Below are 20,752 nucleotides of genomic sequence, written 5' to 3' on the forward strand. Positions count from 1 at the left end.
TGGCCAAGCAGAGAGCTATTTTTCTTGTTCTCTTCAGTGGATGGGAGCCTGGTGAAATGGTTTTGTAGAAGTTGTGATGAATGTTGAAGCTGGCACAAGGGAAAGAGGAGGAACATGCAGCCAGAGGGAGGTAAGAGACTATGCCAGCCAGGAGTTAGTTTGGCTTCGGTTGCTGTGAAACTGCAGCCTGAGAGCTGCTAGAGATCTAGTCATGTGGGGTTTTTTGTTTGATTGGGGTTTTTTTGCTGGATTGGGTTGAGGGTTGTTTTGATGGTTTAATGAGCTGAAGGGGCTTGCTTAAGCACTAGGCAAGTGCCAAAGCTGATGTTAAAGCAGGGAGTTGAAAACTTGGAGACATGAACAGATGAGATGGGCAGAACCATCCTTGTCCATGGAATAGTTGCAGATAGCTCAGCTGACTTGTCTGGCTGGCCTGTTTTTACTCCACTGCATGTCATGACGATAGAATTGTTTTCTCTGAATTCCAGAAAGCTTTTTTATTAGCATGTTCTGGAAAACCTGCGAGAAGATAGAGCAATTTACGAAGCTTCTAATGAAATGATTTTCCCTTTGAGAAAATGCTAATTGATCGATTTTTAAAAAATATATATATATATTTTTTAAAGTGATGAGGAGAACTAGGATACATTCTTTAAAAATCGGGAAGAATAAAAGTAGCTGCATAGCTTCATTAAACTGAATCACCTGGTCACCTGGTGTGGGAAAGGAAACTAATCTTGCTGGAAACCTTTGGGTTTTTTTACTACAATGTAAGTAAAATAGTGTGATTGATTTCTACCCCCCTTGTTGCATATTTCTGTTACATACATTGTTGCTCTGGAAAATAATAGAGGACACTGGATGTTTACTGGATTTTTTTGTTTAGAATGTTAGTATTTTTATTTAGTTTGTTTTTAATAAAATGGAAACAACCCCAAACAAAATACAACAACAAAAAACAAAACTAAAATGCTATTTCCCCATAGACTTACAGGCTCTCTTCAGTCTAACTTTGGACCTTAATCTGGTGTGCTTTCCTATTTTGACTAGCTTTTTATTCAGTGACTACTGACTAAAATAAGTGGACTTGCAGGAAATTTTGTAGTGAATATAGTAAATCTTGGTTATGAACTGCATTGGTTATTTATGTGTCCTTGCCACTGCATTAGGGCTGAGGGACTATCTCAGTATTCTGATGTTACCTAAAGTGCACAAGAAATTTTTAACGTATTCACTATCAATATTATTTCACTTGAGAAAGAATAGCTCATTATGTATGTGGCAGATATTTCCTTACTTTAAAATAAAATTGCCAAATATAGAAGTCAATAATGAAATTTATTTGAGTTCATAATGAAGAGCTATTGTGATTTGTATTTTAATGTGTAGTTGAAAGTACAGATGGTCAATAATACAAGGAAAGGCTTTGACTTAATTTAACATTGCTCTGTTTTACTTATCACAAATGCTTGTCTGTGGTTTGTTCCCACACAGCAGCTGTAAATTTTGCACACAAGTTTTGCTATACTGACTAATACATCTTTGGGTTTTGTTTTCCTCTCCCCCTCCCCATTTTTGTTTCTCCATAGTATTTCAGATGTTTTCTGGAACTATTTCAACTCTAGTGGGCAATCTTAGATTACGGGTGAAATAATCTGGTGTTGGTTGGTTGGTTGACTGAGTGCTTTGGAGTTTTTTTTTGTCAAAACAAGATCTAGTTCAAAGTTGGATCAATTCTTTACACTCCTACAACTCCCACATCAAACTGGCACTGACTTGTTTTGGAAGTTGAAAACAATGAGCTGTGTCCAATATAACAAATTAAGGTTGAATATTTCACTGCTCAACATGCTGAGAGGTTATGCGGGTACATTTTTGTACTGTGTCTGATGAAATTTGGTGAGCATTTATTTGCAGGCATTATGGACTTTTTACACATAAATGAAAAATTTGATACAAGAACGCTCAGCAGTTATTCCCGTGTTAATGCAAAATATGTGTTCAGCCTTAAGAAGTAAAGAATAAGATGGTCATGAAATTGTTAAGTATGAGACTGATTAAGTGATGATGTCCTTTAGGGTTCACTGGATCATAACATGAACAGCTTGACCTTAGTACTTCCCAAGGGATGCCAGTGACCCTGGAGCAGAGAGAAAGCATGATTAGGAAAAATGTGGCTCTAAGAATTAGTTGCTGTGTTCTTAAAATCTTAACTAAATCTTATCTTTAAGAAGCGTAAAGATCTGCATCTTACAGAACAGAAGTCAGCATTGTTCAGCTGGAAACTTCTTTGTCTGCCTGCCGTGGCCGTCAGTGCTGATCTGGAAATTGTTCTGCTTGTCCATAGCTAGAGTAACCATTTATCATCTCTTATTCACAGAAGAAGAAGAATAATAATCCCAATAGAGCAGATCAGCTGTCTTGAATAAATGCGTAAGGTCTACCTATGATCTGCTAGTCTGTCCACGTGTACATAAGAAGCCCTTAAAAAGAGGGCTGAGAGAAGAGTTGCAGGGTGTGGGGGTGGGAGCGGGTATTTGTTCTATTTCATTTATTTAATCAGTTGGCTCACAAGTTCAAGAAGCTTTAGAGCTGATTGCCAGCTGGGCATCTCTTTTCTCTTTCTCCTGGGATTCAGTCTGTTTTGTTTTTGCAGTCCCAATGCAGGCTCAAGGGCTTCAGTTTTAATAATTGCTTGAGTCACCACCACAGTAAAACACTTAAAATTCACAGATATACAAATAATGTAATTCTTCTGTAATAATCTCTAACTGCTGCTAATATGTTGTATCATGTAAGTATTAAAAAGATTACCTGATTAGGCCTTTCCCATAGCCAGTTGAAGTTACTGTACACATTTCCACTGAATTTCATGGTCTTTGAATGTAGCTTGCTTGAGGTAAATACAAGATACTAACTAAAGCTTTTGTGGAAGCTAATTAATGTAGCCTATACATGGAAATTCACCAACATATCATGAAATTCATGTGTACTGTCAGTGTCAAGAAAAAAAACCTGCTCTCTTGGCCAAGAGTGCAGACTTAACCACGAAGGATGTTGTGTCTTCTGAAGAAACAACCCTTATAAAAATGAAAGCTGCTCTAATGAAAATAACTGAATCACTTCTGATAGTCAACATTATTCCCTAGCCAGGGAAACTGTAGAAGGACAAATAATATTATTATTTATATATATACAAACAAATATCATTACTATTAAGTGATGAAATGGACCTTCTTCATTTAGGTTGTAGCCAAAGCAAGGCACAAATGTATCATTGCGTAAGGAGCAGTGAGTTTGTAGCCAGAGAATAACACTTTGAGTTATGATTGCCCAAAGATCATGCTGTTGACTGTGTTGCAAGCAATCTTTTCCTGTCAAGGTAACAAGTGATAAATCAGGGTGTTGCATACAGAATGGGGATAGACAGCAAAGGACAGAATGAGTCATAACCTCATTGCAGGAAGCTTTTACCATAGTGGTGATTGTTTACAGATGGAAAAAACTTTAATATTTGTAAATAAATTTGTCAATATTTACTTTTGACAGTATAACCTTGATTTAAAATCTAGAAACAACAGAACTGATGCTGACACTCTCTCCATTAAAAGTTGATGTAGTTCTGTGTGTGTTTCAGTAAGTATCTCAAACAATATATGCAGTATGAAAAAAAAAATTATTTTGATAGCACTTAAAGCCATTTGACATAAACTTCTGTTGATGCTTATTACCTATAGTTACAGGGCTTTACATTTAGCATGGTTTAGTTTCTTTGCTTTCATGATTTTGAGTTTGGGGCCATGGAAGTGTTGGCTGAAAGGGAACACTGGGGTCACCTAGTCCAGCCTCCCAGGACCAGGCTAGATCCATTCAGCCAAGGCTTTGTCTAGCTGTAACTTGAAACGTCTCCTGAAAAGAGAGGGATGTACAGCCTCTGTGGGTAACCTGTTCCAGTGTTGCACTACCTCCTAGTGAAAGAATATTTCCTCACGTTCAACCTGAACCTCCCAAGCCACACTTGTGATCATTGCCCCTTGTAATATTGCCCACCAACACCAGGAAGTTTGCATTTGGGATCTTTGTTGCTACCCTTCAGGTAGCTGCATGCTGTTGTTACGTAGCTCCTTTGCTGCCTCTTTGCCGCACTAAAGAAGCCTGAGCCTTTCAACCTTCTCATTGCACAGTCCTTCGTCGCTTATCCAGGTTCTCAAGCTGTACAAAAATGGAGTGGAAGCACTGGCTTCATTGCTGGCCAAGATTTTTACTCTTCTCTTGAAAAACAGCATGCACTAAAGTTACTGAAGCATTCCAGCAGCAGACTTGGGAAGTCAATATATCATGCATTTATCTGTGGTTTATGCTTGGCAAGCATCCTTCCCTTCAGCGAAGGACAAAAATAAGCTTTGCAGAAAGGCACAGATTTAGCGGTTGATGGCACATAGCAGGAAAACTTCCTTTCTTCCCTCAACATTGTATGAATTTTGAAAGACACAGGATTTTATGGATATCAATATTTTAAAATTGACTATCTGATGTAGTGCTTGTGTTACACTAACTGCTTCAGGTGGTGTTGTAAATCAGCAGAGATTTGTATGGATTGCATGTGTTAGTCTAAAAAACATCAATTTGACATTCTGACTTGAGAATTTAGAATCTTGGAAGATTTAATGGAATTCTAAATAAGATGCTCCAAAGATGAACTTAATTGGTTTTTGAAGTCTTGCATACATTACAAACCAATTCTATACCTGCTTTCTATGGCTGTATGTAGCTGTATTTGGGCCCAGCTTGAAGGGCTGGATGAAAGCAGGGCTGAAAATGTTCACACCGTGGTAGAAGCTGAATGCAACAGATCTTACTGTTGATTTTCTTTCATACTCCCTCTTTTTTCCCTAAGTTTTTTTAAGATGCTTGGGAGAACTTTGTATAATAGGGCTGATGGTTGGACTTGATGATCCCAAGCGTCTTTTCCAACCTGAATGATTCTATCATTCTATGCTGTTGCATTTGGTTTGTGTGTGAGTTACCACCTCAGTCAGCTTGTTCAGGCTTTTGGAGAAAATGTGGTTGGATCAGAACATGCAGAAGATTTCAAATGATTGACACTGTCAGTCCTATAACTAATAGGGTGTGCTGCCTCAGCCTTTCAGAGCCATGATAGCAGCTCATATCTGCCCCAGTGTGCAAACTGAAAAAAACCACGGAACAAGAATTTTACAGTTTTCATATCCTTAGGAATGTCATACTAGATCAAACAAAAGATTCATCTTCTCAGATGACCTGTTTCTTACAATTGCCTACAAAAGTCTTCAGGAAAGTATGCAAGAAGCATCGCCTAGGATTCAATTTTTACTTCCAAGAGAGATTCCTTCTCCTCTGCAGTCAGTGTCTTAGCAACTTCTTGGAGACTGCATGTGAAAGGTCCTGCTAAATTGTTGTCAATGGATTTATCTTTCATGAATTCAATTTTTTTTTTGAATACACTTGTACTTCTGATCTTCAAATCTTACATGGTAGTATGGAACACAATGATTCATTATATAAAATTAGTTACAACCTTCCACATGCTGGTTGGTATTTTTACTGGATATTCACTTGTTTTTGAATTGTGATGATAAATTTCTTATCAATATTTTGCTTTTCTAATAGGGTTTTGAGCATGGTGATTTACTTTTAAAAACTTTGATAAATTTTCAAGCACTGTGTTTCCTACAAAGGGGTTTCTGATCCATTCTCCTTCTAGACATAATATTTTATGCATAAAAGAAGCCATTTCATTTTTTTCTTCAGCTATAACATTTTGCTTCTATTTATAAGAGATAAGCTAAAATTAATATCAATTGTTTTCTTAAGGTGACAAATTTGTATTCATCATGCACTCTGTCTTGCATTAAAACCTGAACAGTCAGTATCACAGATCTGCATATGAAAATTTATTCAGGTTGTGCACATCTGTGCTAAATCATTTACAAGAATTTTTGAGTGTACAGTGTGCTGTGATGTTATTCATTATTAAAATACTGTTGGCTCATCCTGTTGGAGCAATTGGACATAAATGCCTGGAAACAAGCTTAGTGTTTTGGTAACTTTCTCGTAATAAATTGACCCATCAGTGTGCTGTATTCATTTTATAGCTGTCTGCAGTGTAAATCTGGGATGCAGAAACTAATAGAAATTTGGGACTTGGAATCAAAGTAAAGTTTTGGAAAAAATCTTTCTCCTTCTGTCTAGTACTTTGAAAATGACATTGTCAGGTGCCACAGTTTATCTGATGGCAAATGCTGTAAGCTTTGTGATTTGTCATAAGCTTGTCAACCTTTGCAGGCATGTCTGATGAAACACCCAGTGATCTCCAGGCTGGAACGATGAAGTTCACCTGAGAATAGAGTTCCTGAGGGTGGGAAACCTGCTGTAGTCTACTACATTTGTTGTTTAAGCAGGTTAAGACAGTGCTTGGAAGAGAGTCACTACCAGTGTGGGACAGGTATCACTGAATGATGAGCTGGGGTAGTGCTGCAGACCTCATGTATCCAGCACTCATGGGCATAACTTCCTGGTGACAAAATCTGTTTTTCTGTGCTGGTTTTCAAAGCTTGCTGTACATCAACAGTATAATCTCTGGAAAATGCATGGTAGCTGCTGCCATGACATTAGCCACCCTTCCTTTCTCTAATTGCTGTCCCCTAGCTTGATGTTGGTGGATCCATTCTCGGGAACTATTTAATTGAGGCGTGTCATTATGGTATTTTACTATGGGCACCGTAGCAATGTAGAGGTACTTATTAGTGTATTTACAGATGCCTCTGACAGGATCTGTAGGCCTTTTTGGTGTGTACACAGGAGTGTGAAGAGGAGAGGTCTGGGGGTGTGTGGGAGGAGAGGTATTTCTCCAAGGTGCCGAAGAATTGGATCAGTCTCTGCCAGCATTACCAGAGTGCCCAGGAACTGTGGGTTTATCCGCAGTAAACACAGGATGCTTTCTTTTGAGGGTTTCTGGATGCTTATGGCTTTGCCATCCTTTTGCTTGTTCATTTAAAGCTGCCTTATGGTTTTCAAAGCATCATTGGAGAGTAGGAAAACTGCTTCGTGTTACTGTGAGTAGCAACAGAATGGGTGGAATTTGTGTTTAGAACGCTGATGACAAGATGCACTAACCTGATGTTAAGGCTGGAAGCAGCTAAAAAATTACTTTTATGGTAGCTGCTTTTTCTGTTGTGTATTTTTTGAGAAGCTGTTAGGGGGAAGAAGTACAATTGCTAAACATTTGGAAAAACAGATGTGAAGGCTCTGTGAAATACTGTAATTTCTCAGGAGCCCAGAGGTAAGTGCAGTCAGCTCTTGACAAAAGTACTGGGGCCACATGTGAAGAAGGAAAGGTGTATGCGTCTACTATGAGTGGTTGTTTATAACGTGTTTCTTAAAATTGTGACTTAGGGCTTTCATTTTTGTACACAAAGACACAGTGTTTTTATTATGATTTGTATATGTTTTGTAAATTCTGTTGAACCACGTTTTCAATTTTTAGTTAAAAAATAATACACTAAGCTGTGTGCTGTGAATCGTACTCATTTTTGCTGAGCATTCTTGAAGTTCTTAGAAAGTGGTATAAAAGCCTTGTGCTCTGGAAGGGTTGCCTGCGTCTTTTTCATCACAGCATGTGGTGTTTCTGTTTCACAACTTACCATTTCCCTGTTGTCCCCCTCTTTTTTCATCCTGTCTTCCCTCTTTATAAAACATAATTATTTTCTTCTCTTTTGGAGCTTGGGAGAATATATGTATATTCCCCACCGGTTAGGCAAGTGGACCTGTGTTAAGAAGGTAACGGCACTGGTGTCCAGCCACTGCGTCTTTCTGTCCTTGTCACAGTCACTAAGGACCCGTGGCCTTCCTCAGTAATCCTCTGCTCATCGGTGCTGTTACTGATTAGCCAGGACTTCTAATGCTCTCCCACTGTTTGAACTGAGCTCCCCTTTCAACTCCCTATCTCCAGTTGTAGTAAGACCCTAATTTAGTATTGGTCAGATGAGTCTGTTCATTTTCCCGTGGACCAGGCTGATGCAAAAGATGTGGCTACAGAGTGATCAGATTTACTGCACAGATGTGCCTTCTGCATGAGGTGAAATTACAGTGCAAGGAATCCAGCTGTATACAGTGTCTTCTGGTCAGGATGGTCCGAAGGGCACATTTGCAGATTTATATGCACACATAACACCAGTAATGAAGGAGTCTGAGGTACCTTAAAGGGGATTTGGTATATGTTTAACACTTACCTTGGAGTGGATGTGGATAAACTCGTCTCACACCTCAGTAAAATATCTTCACAATGCCAGGTGACTCACATCTTAAAAAATTAATTTTAGATTATGATGTCCATGTTGTCAAAGAATATACATTAAAATATGACATGTTTCAAAAATAGACAAGTGCTGGGCTTCCTGTTCTGTGGAATTCTAGTTTAGAGTTGCACAACTTTAAGCATGGGCTCAGTGCTAATGGATGAGGGCTATCTCAGTTTCCAACTATTTATTGGTATATACCAAGATTATTAAATCAATTTTTTACACTTTTTCATTAATCCCTTTTATGATGTTTCTGGATCTTGTCATCTTTGTTTTATGATAAAGTGCAAGAGACCTTCTTTGGGAATAATCCACAATGTATGTGAGAAGCAATTGTTACATGTACTTTCCCAGAATTTTGTATTTCTGTGTGGCTGTTGGGCAGAATTGCCAATGTCACTGGAGGAAAATATTTTGTTAATAGGCTGATTTCAAATGCACTTCTATAGAAAATCAGTACTTGCAACAAAGAATGTTCTCTTGTTAGGTGTCTTTATGTGGACTGGGTAAACAGTTTTGGGATTCTTTCATCATAAACAGTGACAAGGGACCACAAAGTATTCTAAGTACAAGCTATTGAGTATTTAAGTGGTATCTTAAGATAAATAAATATTGTTATTTGCCTGCTACATGTCTTTTGTTCTTATAGTGGTTGCTCTTTTATGGTTCAATGTGTTACAATCTTTTAATACATAATTCTCTTTCTCTCTGTGTCATTTCATCCCCCTTGTCTCCAAATTCTTCCCAAAGTGCAGACCTGTGCCCTTACTTGCACTCACCATGATGTCTTAATTCCTAAATTGGAAGCAGTGAGATCTCTGTTGCTGTCAGTGGCTTCACAGGATGAAATAGTCGAGAGAGGCTTTTTCTTGTTTGTTTGTTTGTTTTAAAGCTGAATTAGTTTCCTGTGATATAGAAGTGGGAATATCTTCTGCTGATATTACTGTTCTGCACTTTATTGTGAATCCATGTCTCACATTAAATGAGACAACTTCCAAGTGCATAATGCATAAGATTACACTGGAGACATTTGTTGTTGAGGTTTGCCATCTCAAGAATCAAAACATATTGTTTTGGGTAAGCAAATTCAGAAAACTTTTAATTGCCCAATGGGACAGGTTTGTTGGGTTGGCAGGGAAGGTGGGAAGGGTGAAACTTGCAAAATGTTTTACATCCAAGAATAATTATTCTTACTATATAGCATAATAGATGGAGATTCCATCTTTTGAAAGTAATAAGGTAGGTCACAATTTCTCAAAAATTGTAAATAATTATCTGAAATATATACAACAAAGGTTGTTTCTACAACACATGGTTTTGTACTGTCTAGGTCAAAGGAAATTGCTTAAATGGTGGAATTGATATCCCCTGCTGTCATAGCCTCAGATTATCCTGCCTGTGGCCAAGAATGCACAAGTTTAGGAAACTGTCATTTAACAGGAAAACATCCAAAACAAACAAGCCAAATGTCCTGTAGGAGGCTGAAAGAAAATAGTTCTTTTAATATTATTTTTAGAAAGCCTTTTATTATGATTGGCTCAGTCACTCAGCAGCACTATTTCTCTGTGCATATTTTAGGTCTCCAGGCATGGAGCGTGCCCTAAATTAGTGTAGCAAGGGGTATGTTTTGACAGGTAAGTACCCATGCAAAAGTGTTCAAATCTTGAAGTTCTTTTGGTGCTGGATGTGCTGGTACACAAGCAGGGCAAATCCCTGAGGAGAAAAATAATTGAATACTTTTGGATCTTGAATATGGTGTATGAATGTTTATAAGATGCTCTGTTAATACAGTGTAGGAACCATGGGTTTATTACACATGTCTAACTGTATTGCGTTTATTGCATGTTGTGTATCAGCACCCTATGGCAGGCAGACATACCATACTGTGAGACTGAGCTCTGTCATCTAGTTGAGGAATATGCAGAGCCTCTACAGGCATGCTGAATCTCTGCTTTGGGAAGAAGGAGATAGTAGCATGCTCTTGAAAGATTATTTCCTTTTACAGGCAATGCTAGCAACATCAGAGAAAAGTTTTTCTGAAACATAGATCTAACATTTCTGAAATGCCTAGAGAGGAAGGTATTTTGTGGTTATAAATCTTTTGTCTATCAAAAAGTTGAGTCATTTGGTATTTTCATGATGAAACATCAAAAAAATTAAGTAGCAGGACTTGTCTTGAGTAGCTCCCACTGTGATTCTAGCAGTGTGCAGATACCTGCTTGTACCTGAAGTACATAATCTAGGAATTACATTGCACTGATCAGCTGGGATATCTTGTATGAAAATGTGGGGATTTGTACTTTAAGCAGTTGCTCATTTCTTGAAAAAACAGCTTTAGAAATAACTGTATCCTAAATTTCCTTCTTAAATGTGTGGTAGAAGGTACAAATGTGGTAACATATGCATATGCTGTGTATATTTGATTACTTATATACTTTGCTTATCATTCACGGCCTGAGAACAAGACTGGTTCCCAGTGCTGAGTTTGGTCTAGGTTCTTGTAACATGGACCTTTCTGAGAAGAGCTGAGAGTTTACACAGTCTTTTTACTTTCTCTCTTGTTTCTGCATCAGCCCCAGTCTTAACCTGATGTGTATGTTCACACTGATGCATGCACACTTCTGCTGTTGCAATGCAGGAGTAACATAAGAGCAAGAATGAGGGGGTGGAAATTCAGAGTCACAAAAACAAATTAGCAGCAAATGTAGCACTGGCAAATGTGGTCTCTGTTGTCCGATAATTTTTTTTTTTCACTTACATATTCTACAGGTGCACAAAAGACTTTAAAGGTGACTATAGCTTATTGTTAATCTCTTCAGCAAGTTAAAGAATATGGTCTTTGGATAATTATAAGCTTTATGGTGGTAAGTAGTTTTCAAGGTTAAATACTCAACCACAGAGGTTCAGTGTGTTCTTACATATATATGCGTTGGGGTACCCCCCAGTCATATATCAGTCGTGCTTAAGAGTGGGGAAAAAAGCATATTACTCCAAGTATAAAAAACTGCAGGAATGCCTTGTGCTTACAAGACTCAGCTACTGTTTAGTATTAAAAATGACAGACTAGTGTAATTTCATTTGGGGGGATTATAATGTATTTTTCTTCCCTGCAATGTGCTGCTCTAGAATTGAGCAGCATACTGTAGAATTTAAAGCAAATATAAAAACTGTCTGCTTTTAAAACTATAAACTTTGAGTGTGTCCTGGTTTTGTAGCCTTTTGGAGTAAAGGGAAAGCTATACATAAACTAAATGAAAAAAGTTTCTTCCAAGCCTCTCATTAATATCTCCTTGAGCCTTCTGCGTTTTAAACAAGTGATAAGGGACTCTGCTGTTACGATACTAAAATACATAAATAAATGTTTGGTTTTATGGGGTTTAGCAGTTCCTAATAAAAATGAGTGAAATTTATTGTAGATTCTATACAGTGGAATTCATTTGCATTTTTCTTGCTCTTTACCTGAGAGAAGTGCTAAAAAGGAAGAGTCGCTGTGAGCCACAGTGTGCCTTAACAGAATGGAAGACAACTAGCATTGAAAATCCTACACAAATGCAGATCTTCTTCCCAGAAAATGTGCAGTTTAGTTTGAGTGAGGGCCCCATCTACACTGGCAATTTGAAATGGAAATTTAAAGCTCTTGATCTGATGCGGTTGGCTAACAGGGACTGTTGCACCATTTAGCTGTGATCAGCTGGGTAGTAGTCAAGATACATGTTATTAAAACAGTGGTAGGAGCCATTGCATTTCTACATGATGCCTTGGAAAGGTGCTGCATTGATCTTAGCATCCAGGTTTGTTAAGGCCTGGGAGTTTACAAAAGTATGCTTATTGGGGGTTGATGCATTCAGATTAGGGCAAGTTGTACAGCCTCTTTCAACAATTGCCTATCCTGAGAATATGTCGTCTTTGTATATTTTGTATTTTGGTGCTGCCAGCACTGCTTAAAAGCCCACTGTTCCCATTACTTGGTTTATCTAGAGGTTAGCCATTGTTACAGAAGTATTGTTATAAGCATCTCATGCTACTTTTCATTATGAAACTACTGCTGTGCCATCAGGGGCTTAAAAACAACAGAGATGGAGACAGCTGGTTGCTCTAACTACAGGTCTTCCTGAAGAGTGTTATCATGTCCTGCCCCCTCTGGTGGCTGCTGAGTTCAAGACCCATAATTAAGATGAAAAATACAGTATTTCCAGATACGCAAATGGGATCTGCCCCCCTTTGCTACCTTCAGCCAATTCAGCTTTTAGAAGAGATCAAGCTCTGGGGTGCGGTTGAGAGTAGGAAGTTACCTGTCTCGAGAGGTAGTTGCATTGGAAGTTCCCCAGCAGCTTTGCAAGTTCAAAGCGGCAGAATGTGTGTTAACTTTCTATTCATTTTTCAACAGCATTTCATGTTTATACTTAAATTTTTTTCTAGTGAGAGCACGCTTTTCAGTTGAAGTCACTCTTAGCAACAAGATACTTTGAAGAAGCTTGCAAAATAAACAGAGGAAAAACAATGGCTCTGTTTGGTGTGAGTTGTCTTTTTCCTTTTCTTTGCTTGTCTTTCAGAGACAAAAGTGAATGCCTTAAAAGCTATTGTTTTCTGCTTTGGTGGTCTTTTTGGCAAAAACGTAAGCTATTCTGAGTTTGTGGAGCAACAGAAATAATGTTGAGTCAGTTATTTTTCTCCTGATGGTTATGTTTATATTTTCCTTGAGAAGAAAAACTGTTCCCTCATATTAAGAGCAAACAAACAAAGAAGATAATTTCCCATCCTTGAAGGGTAAGAGAATCATCAGTTAAAGAAACACAACCCTTTCTAAAAGCAACTGGAACGTGGCATTTCTGTCTGCTGCTCAATCTGAATACTGAAAAAAGGCATAAGTGTCCATGCTATTGATGAAATACACACAGCATGATTTTGTAAATAAACACTAGATTTGCCCAATAGTTATGGTATGAGTAGCAGATCTTTGTGTCCTGATGTTTTTCTTGATTCTTCTGCAGTCCTTAAAACTTGGCGCCAGTTTTCCCAACCTCAGCCAGGTCTCTCTGACTTCTTCCACCTCATCTGCTCCACCTGCCAGCTCCTTGACTTCTTGCACTGTATCCTGCTGCTGAAGAAGGATAATCTATTTCTCCTGCACTGGCTGTATTTATCCAAGTGCAGCAAAGGTTTTGTAAAGAGTAGATGCTAGTATGAAGTAGAGAAAATCTCTTTAAGCATGGACTTTGGGAGGTTGAAGTATGATCAGTTCTTCTGTATTGAGAGTCTGCAAGTCTCTGGCTATGTGAATTGTGGGTTGAAGGACAGGCAGAAAGAACTTTTTTCTGTCTGCAGAAGAACCATCTCTGTGGTGTGTATCTGTGCTACAAACTAGCTGGAAAAATCTGCCATAGTAAAATTGGAGGGATGATAGCACTACACCACCTCTAGGGTAGTTGTCAGTAAATTGAGAACAGATCTGCCATGCTAGTACAAAGCCCAGACTACACGCTGTTCTCTCTCAGGTTAGGGAGATGATTCTGATTTTCATCAATAGTTCATTAACCAAAATAAACTTGGAATCAAACAATCCAGTTCTCTAGCTTCTAAGTACTAACTCCTTAGGAATTCCTAGCCTATTTAACTACAGCTACATAGACAGTAAAGAATTGTATTACTTTAGCAACGCAATGATAGGGAGAGCAGTACTGGTATCTCATCTGTAGAAGCTTGTGTCTGGAAGGTAGTATCTGTCACTGGAAGTGGAATTTTTTCCTGTAAATCTCCCACGCTGGAGCACAGACTGCCCTGTTTGTTCACCGTGCGTTCTAGTCCAGCAAACATTCAATGTTTGCTCTAATCTGACATGCTGTTTTGGCTTCCAGAGTTTAGAATTGAAGGATTATACAGTATTGTGCTAGAAACACCTCATGTTCTGTAATGTTTTATAGCAATTTATGTTTTTGATATAGAGGAAAATCTGTAGTGCAGGATTTGATTTTCAGATCTTTATGTGTATAGGGTTTTCCTGCTTAATTCTCTTAGAAAATATTACAAAGAGCGATCTCAGTTGTTGAGGTAACATGTATAGAGTAAAAGAGAATCAGCTGTGGGCATGCACCTTTGTGACCCAACTTTTGCAAGCCAAGGATTTAACTGCAGAATGCAGGAATGGGATCTGCGTGTGTACGTGTTTAAATGTAATGTACATATGTGTGTGTGTGTATTTAAAAAAAAAAAATTGCCTGTTTCTTCTGGGCTTTCATATTCTAGAGGTGTGTGACATTACTTGATTTGGTGCTTGTTTGCAATGCCAAAACAGCATCTAGAATTGCAAAATTTAAGGACATTTAAGAGTCTCTTGTTACACTTGATACTAAATCAAATTTAAAAGATTAACTCCACAATAACCTTAAATACATGCAGGTTTTATTTCTACTTAAAATGCTAACTGCATGCTTGTAGGATTCACAGAATCACAGAATCATCTAGGTTGGAAAAGACCTTGAAGATCATCCAGTCCAACCATTAACCTAACACTGACAGTTCCCAACTACACCATGTCCCTAAGCGCTATGTCAACCCGACTCTTAAACACCTCCAGGGATGGGGACTCCACCACCTCCCTGGGCAGCCCATTCCAACGCCTAACAACCCATTCTGTAAAGAAATGCTTCCTAATATCCAGTCTAAACCTTCCCTGGTGCAACCTGAGGCCATTCCCTCTTGTCCTATCGCTTGTTACTTGGTTAAAGAGACTCATCCTCAGTTCTCTGCAACCTCCTCTCAGGTAGTTGTAGAGGGCGATGAGGTCTCCCCTCAGCCTCCTCTTCTCCAGACTAAACAACCCCAGTTCCCTCAGCCGCTCCTCCTACGACATGTGCTCCAGACCCTTCACCAGCTTCATTGCCCTTCTCTGGACACGCTCAAGTAATTCAATGTCCTTTTTGTAGTGAGGGGCCCAAAACTGAACACAGTCATCAAGGTGCGGCCTCACCAGTGCCGAGTCCAGGGGTAAGATCCCTTCCCTGTCCCTGCTGGCCACGCTATTTCTGATGCAAGCCAGGATACCATTGGCCTTCTTGGCCACCTGGGCACACTGCTGGCTCATGTTCAGCCGGCTGTCAATCAACACCCTCAGGTCCCTCTCTGACTGGCAGCTCTCCAGCCACTCCTCCCCAAGCCTGTAGCGCTGCTGGGGGTTGTTGTGGCCCAAGTGCAGCACCCGGCATTTGACCTTATTGAAACTCATACAGGTGGCCTTAGCCCATCGCTCCAGCCTGTCCAGATCTCTCTGCAGAGCCTCCCTACCCTCGAGCAGATCAACACTCCCCCCCAACTTGGTGTCATCTGCAAACTTACTGAGGGTGCACTCGATCCCCTCATCTAGATCATCAATAAAGATGTTAAACAGGAGTGGCCCCAAAACCAAGCCCTGGAGGACACCACTCGTGACTGGCCACCAACTGGATTTAACTCCATTCACCACAACTCTTTGGGCCCGGCCATCCAGCCAGTTTTTTACCCAGCAAAGCGTGTGCCCATCCAAGCCACGAGCAGCCAGTTTCGCCAGGAGAATGCTGTGGGAAACGGTGTCAAAGGCCTTACTAAAGTCAAGGTAGACAACATCCACAGCCTTTCCTTCATCCAATAAGCAGGTGGCCCTGTGGTAGAAGGAGATCAGGTTTGTCAAGCAGGACCTGCCTTCCATAAACCCATGCTGCCTGGGCCTGATCATCTGGTTGTCCCGCATGTGTTGTAAGATGGTACTCTGGATGAGCTGCTCCATCAGCTTCCTGGGCACCAAAGTCAAGCTGACAGGCCTGTAATTTCCCAGATCCTTCTGACCCTTCTTATATATGGGTGTCACATTGGCCAATTTCCAATCTGTCGGGACCTCCCCGCTCAGCCAGGACTGCTGGTAAATGATGGAAAGCGGCTTGGCGAGCACCCCAGCCAGCTCCTTCAGCACCCTCGGGTGTATCCCATCCGGTCCCATAGACTTGTGTATGTCTATGTGATGCAGTAGGTCACTGACTATCTCCTGGATTGTGGGGGGGTCGTTCTCCCAGTCTCTATCATCTGGCTGAGGAGGCTGGATTCCCTCAATACAACTAGTGTTGTTATTAAAGACTGAGTCAAAGAAGGCATTAAGCCCCTCAGCCTTTTCCTCATCACTTGTTACCATGTTTCCTCCTGTGTCTAGCAGGGGATGGAGGCTCTCCCTGGTCTTTCTTTTGCTACTGACATACTTATAGAAACATTTCTTGTTGTCCTTGATTGCTGAAGCCAGATTAATTTCCAGCTGGGCTTTAGACCTCCTGATTTCCACCCTGCATAGCCTCACAGCCTCTTTGTAATCACTGTGAGTGGCTAGCCCCTTCTTCCAAAGGCCGTAAACTCTCCTTTTCTCCCCGAGTTGCAGCCAAAGCTCCCTGTTTAGCCAGGGTGGTCTTCTCTGTCACCAGCTCCTCTTAGAGCACCTGCGGACTGCCTGCTCCTGAGCCATTAACACTTCCTTCTTAAAGAGTGTCCAGCCTTCCTGGACCCCTATACCCTTCAGGACTGTCTCCCAGGGGATTCTGTCAAGCAGGTGCCTAAACAAGACAAAGTCAGCCCTTTGGAAGTCCAGGATGGCAGTTTTGCTGCCTCCTCTCCTGGCCTTTCTAAGAATAGAGAACTCTATTATTTCATGATCACATTTTCATTATCGCATTTCATGATTACGTTTCCCTTTGTTCTTTTTAGTAAACCCAGTGTGCATATGGATGGTGTGCTTTCACTAAGTTTAGCAGTAAATGTGTAAAAACAAAGGTAGTATTTCCTGTTTCAACATTTCAATAAAACAAAAGGGGAAAGGGAATTGCATTGATTTCCTGAATGAGCAGGTTGCAGTGGTGTGGCCAGGCTGTGGTGGATCTGCTGACTGGATGTGGGCTGAGGGGCAGAGCTCCCAGACACTCTGTTTACATGTGCTCTGACTCCTTTTCTTCCTTCTCACTGGTTTATTCACGTGATCTTGGGAAGGTTTTGTCTGAATACTGTTAGACTGTGGCTGCATACATAACAGGGAACACTGATAACAAGCAACAGATGGCAAGCAGATTTCAGTAGGAAGTTCTCCCTTATTTTTTTCAGTGCTTGCAGGTAAGGAGGTTACATGAACGAATTATAAGGGTGGAAGGAGCCTTTCTGTGTGTGTTTGAACAACTGTTGCTGCAATTCTGGTTTGAGCTATAGCATGCTGTTTCTAACAATATCACATGGTGTGATGAAATGGAGATCACTGTGAGTCAGAAACACAGTAAATTACACACTGTGTGACTACGACAGCTCAATAGGAGCACCTATGGGTGGAAAAAGCATTAATACTTCTTTGAGCACTGTTGACATGCAATAATTTTTTACTACTCTAATGAAAACATAACCAAATGAGCACATAAAACTCAGAGAGGAAAATATTTCTTTTGTACATGAGATAAAACTACACAAACAAATGTGTGCTATTAAGAGAAATTTTATTTCAAATGCAGAGCTTTAAGGTTAAAAATGTAATCTGTGACTGTGGAAATTTTTTTAGGATCTTATTCTTCTGTATACACAAGCTTTACTGAAAAGTGTTTGCTAACATAGGAAAAATAGCTTTCTGTTTAAAATACACACAGATGGAATCAAAAGCAAAAATACCATGGTCAGTGGAGATTATATATAGCTGTAAGAATATCCTTCTAATTGCATAGTGGATCTTTCTGTAGTAAATCATTAAAATCCTCTCTAATTTTAGAATATATGTATTTTAGGAGGACATAAATCTCAATTGCTTCTTTCAGGTAGTTCAAAAGTCATGCAATGAGAGGTATTCTGGGCTTACAATATAACTGATAATCTATGAATTCTAGTAACACAGTTATTTAGTAATGCTTGTATGATAATCTTAACTATTAGGAGAAGTATTTTATACTTTCTTTGCATATCAGAGCTTTCAAAATAAAAAAAACTTTTAGAAGTTGTCTAGAGATGGCTTTAGCAACAGATAAATTGTCCAGCAAAAGAAGCTTATCTGAGTTGATATGATTGTACTGTGTAGATTTTTATTTGCAGGTCAATCTCATTAGAGCAAATAAGCTACTGGAAATACAGGATAAACAAAACCCTTTTTAAAAATGCAGAAAGATTCAGTAACTAGAACACACAGAAGTTAAACAGTTAATGATGGGGCTGCACTGGATTCAGTGTATTTGCAGATGTTGCTGCAACCAACTGCTGATTTTTCTCCCATCCTGTCAGGGAACTCTGCCAGCTGTGATTCATGGAATGATTTTTTTGCACTGAGTAATCTGTGGTTTTTCTTTTTTCCTCTTCCCCCTCCCTTATTTTTACCCTAAACTAAAGTGCTATTCATTTCAGCTAAAGGGAGGGGAAGCTTCCAAAGCATTAATACAAAATATTAAATACACCGTGCTTTGAGTAGAGGAATTTTAACAAACATTAAACTTGCAGTAATTTTACTTGGTCTCAGGCAGAGTAGTCCAGTGCAGAAAAAGTTTTATAACAGAATCAGCTTTTGGTTTTGCTAGTCATACAGTGTCACATTTCTTTTGAGACTTCTGTACTAGTATTGCTAAAGAACATCCAACTTTTGTGCTGATATTATGCCTCCTTTCTCACAGATCGCTCTGAACGAAATAAACCAGACTGCCGCTCTTCAGGGTAAGAATCGTATTTCTGTATTTATTCTTCCCTTCTTTTCCTTTTTTCCTTAATTTTTCCTTTTATGGGATGAACTAGGAAATTAGCCAGAAAAATAAAAATGCCATTCTTCTATTTCTGTTTTGGTAACAGTAATGAAATACCAAAATAACTTTGTGTTAAAGGTAATTATTTTATATTCCTTATGGGCAAAATTTTCCAAGGAATTAAGAGGGCTTACTACACTGTAATTGTGTGCACTTAAAATCCAAAGGCTTTTGTATGTATCATGTACAGGGTTGTTTGGTAAAACTGTGGTTGTAAGACCAGAAGCCCTCATGGCTTTTACTTCTTTGGACTGCTTCTGTAGCAAGGAAAGTAATTCTTGCTTCAGTCAAGAATAGCAATACGTTATTATTTATTCCATTAACTCTGATCCCATCATACCTAAGGTTTCAAAACTGGGAGAAGCCAACAAACGGGTATTAAACAAAATACACACAGGCACAAACATTATGTGTTTAGAATTTCCATCAGCAGTTGCCATGAACTTCTAAGCTATTGATTTGCAAGGCCACATTTTCCCTTAAGCTAAAGAATATTCTCTAGTTGTTCTTCTTAGACTCTAGTTTTTTTTAAAAACTCTCTTTCTCTTTTGCCTTATTTCCAAACTCTCCCTCTCAATTCTCCACCAGGGAATAGGATCTCATCCATATCCTGTGGTGGGTAATGGGATTTTAGTGAAGTAAAGTGATAGAACTAGCTAACACTGGCTCTCCTGCTCCTTTGTGAAAAGCCTTTCCAAAGGATGCCCCTTGTGTCCAGCCTTCTGACATGACCTTTTAATTTGGCTTTTACAGTCTGATTTTCTTTTTGTTAGATTTTTACAGTAGAGTGGGGTAGTTTTATGGCTACATGAACAGAGGGAACTGTAGACTTTTCTTAAAGCACAGTTGATGTGTTGTATCTACTGTGTGATGTGATGGAAGGGAGGATGCTTTTCCCTTCCCTCCCATATCTGCAACAGCACTGTGGCTATTTCCAACAGTGTGTTTAAGTTGCAGGGGAGTATTGCCTTTGTCCTTTGTTACTTATATCTACTTAAAACATCAATCACTGTATTTCCTTTTATAATTAAAAATACTTAACTTTTTTCCTTAAAATGATGCAGTTACAGTCTATGTGTTTTAACTTTTATTAGATCATATTGTATTACAATCATGCCAAATAAATCCAAATCATCAAAAGGAAATCTAGTTTTATCAAAATGTTTCATTTAAGCTTGAAACAGTTTCAGTCTGTTCCCTGTTCTTCTGACTGGTCTTTCTCACCAGTACCTTTTTGCTCTGGATTGTATTTTAGAAGTTCTAATTTGGAATCAAAAGCAAAGTAAAACTTCAGATTTTTTCCATGGAATTCGAGTTTCAAATGTGGACCAGCCCTGACAACAAAGCACTGCCCTAAATTGTCTGGGTTACAGATTCCAAATTCTCATGTCAAAAACACAGAGAAATTAACAGTATAAAGTAGGTTACTCATAATGTTGAGAAAAATGCAACTTTCAATAGTCTTTCGTTCCTCTTAGTAGCGATGTGCTTTCTAACCATATCTATGTATCTTCTGCCCCCCTTCTCAATCTCACTGGCCTTCATGTCATGATAGTTCTGCTTTCCAGGGTGATCTAGGAGGAACAAAAGTCATTGTTTAAAGGGTAGTGTGGTTTAGTGCATGTCTCTTTGCTGCTTCTAGGCTAG

General features: G+C 39.2%; 1 protein-coding gene across 4 annotated transcripts in view; it reads left to right on the top strand.

The window, feature by feature from the left end:
- Positions 1-20,752, top strand: part of SH3D19 (SH3 domain containing 19) — an 88,591-nt gene that overhangs the window by 3,900 nt on the left and 63,939 nt on the right. For all 4 annotated transcript variants that reach the window (XM_074866679.1, XM_074866678.1, XM_074866676.1 and 1 more), the window contains exon 2: positions 18,980-19,019. Coding sequence is in view for 2 of the 4 variants with exons in the window: in XM_074866676.1 (XP_074722777.1) it covers positions 18,980-19,019 (40 nt within the window). In the remaining 2 variants the exon portion in view is untranslated. The remainder of the gene's footprint in view (positions 1-18,979; positions 19,020-20,752) is intronic.

This window comes from Strix uralensis, chromosome 4 (genome assembly GCF_047716275.1).
Source record: "Strix uralensis isolate ZFMK-TIS-50842 chromosome 4, bStrUra1, whole genome shotgun sequence".
Classification (NCBI taxonomy): domain Eukaryota; kingdom Metazoa; phylum Chordata; class Aves; order Strigiformes; family Strigidae; genus Strix; species Strix uralensis.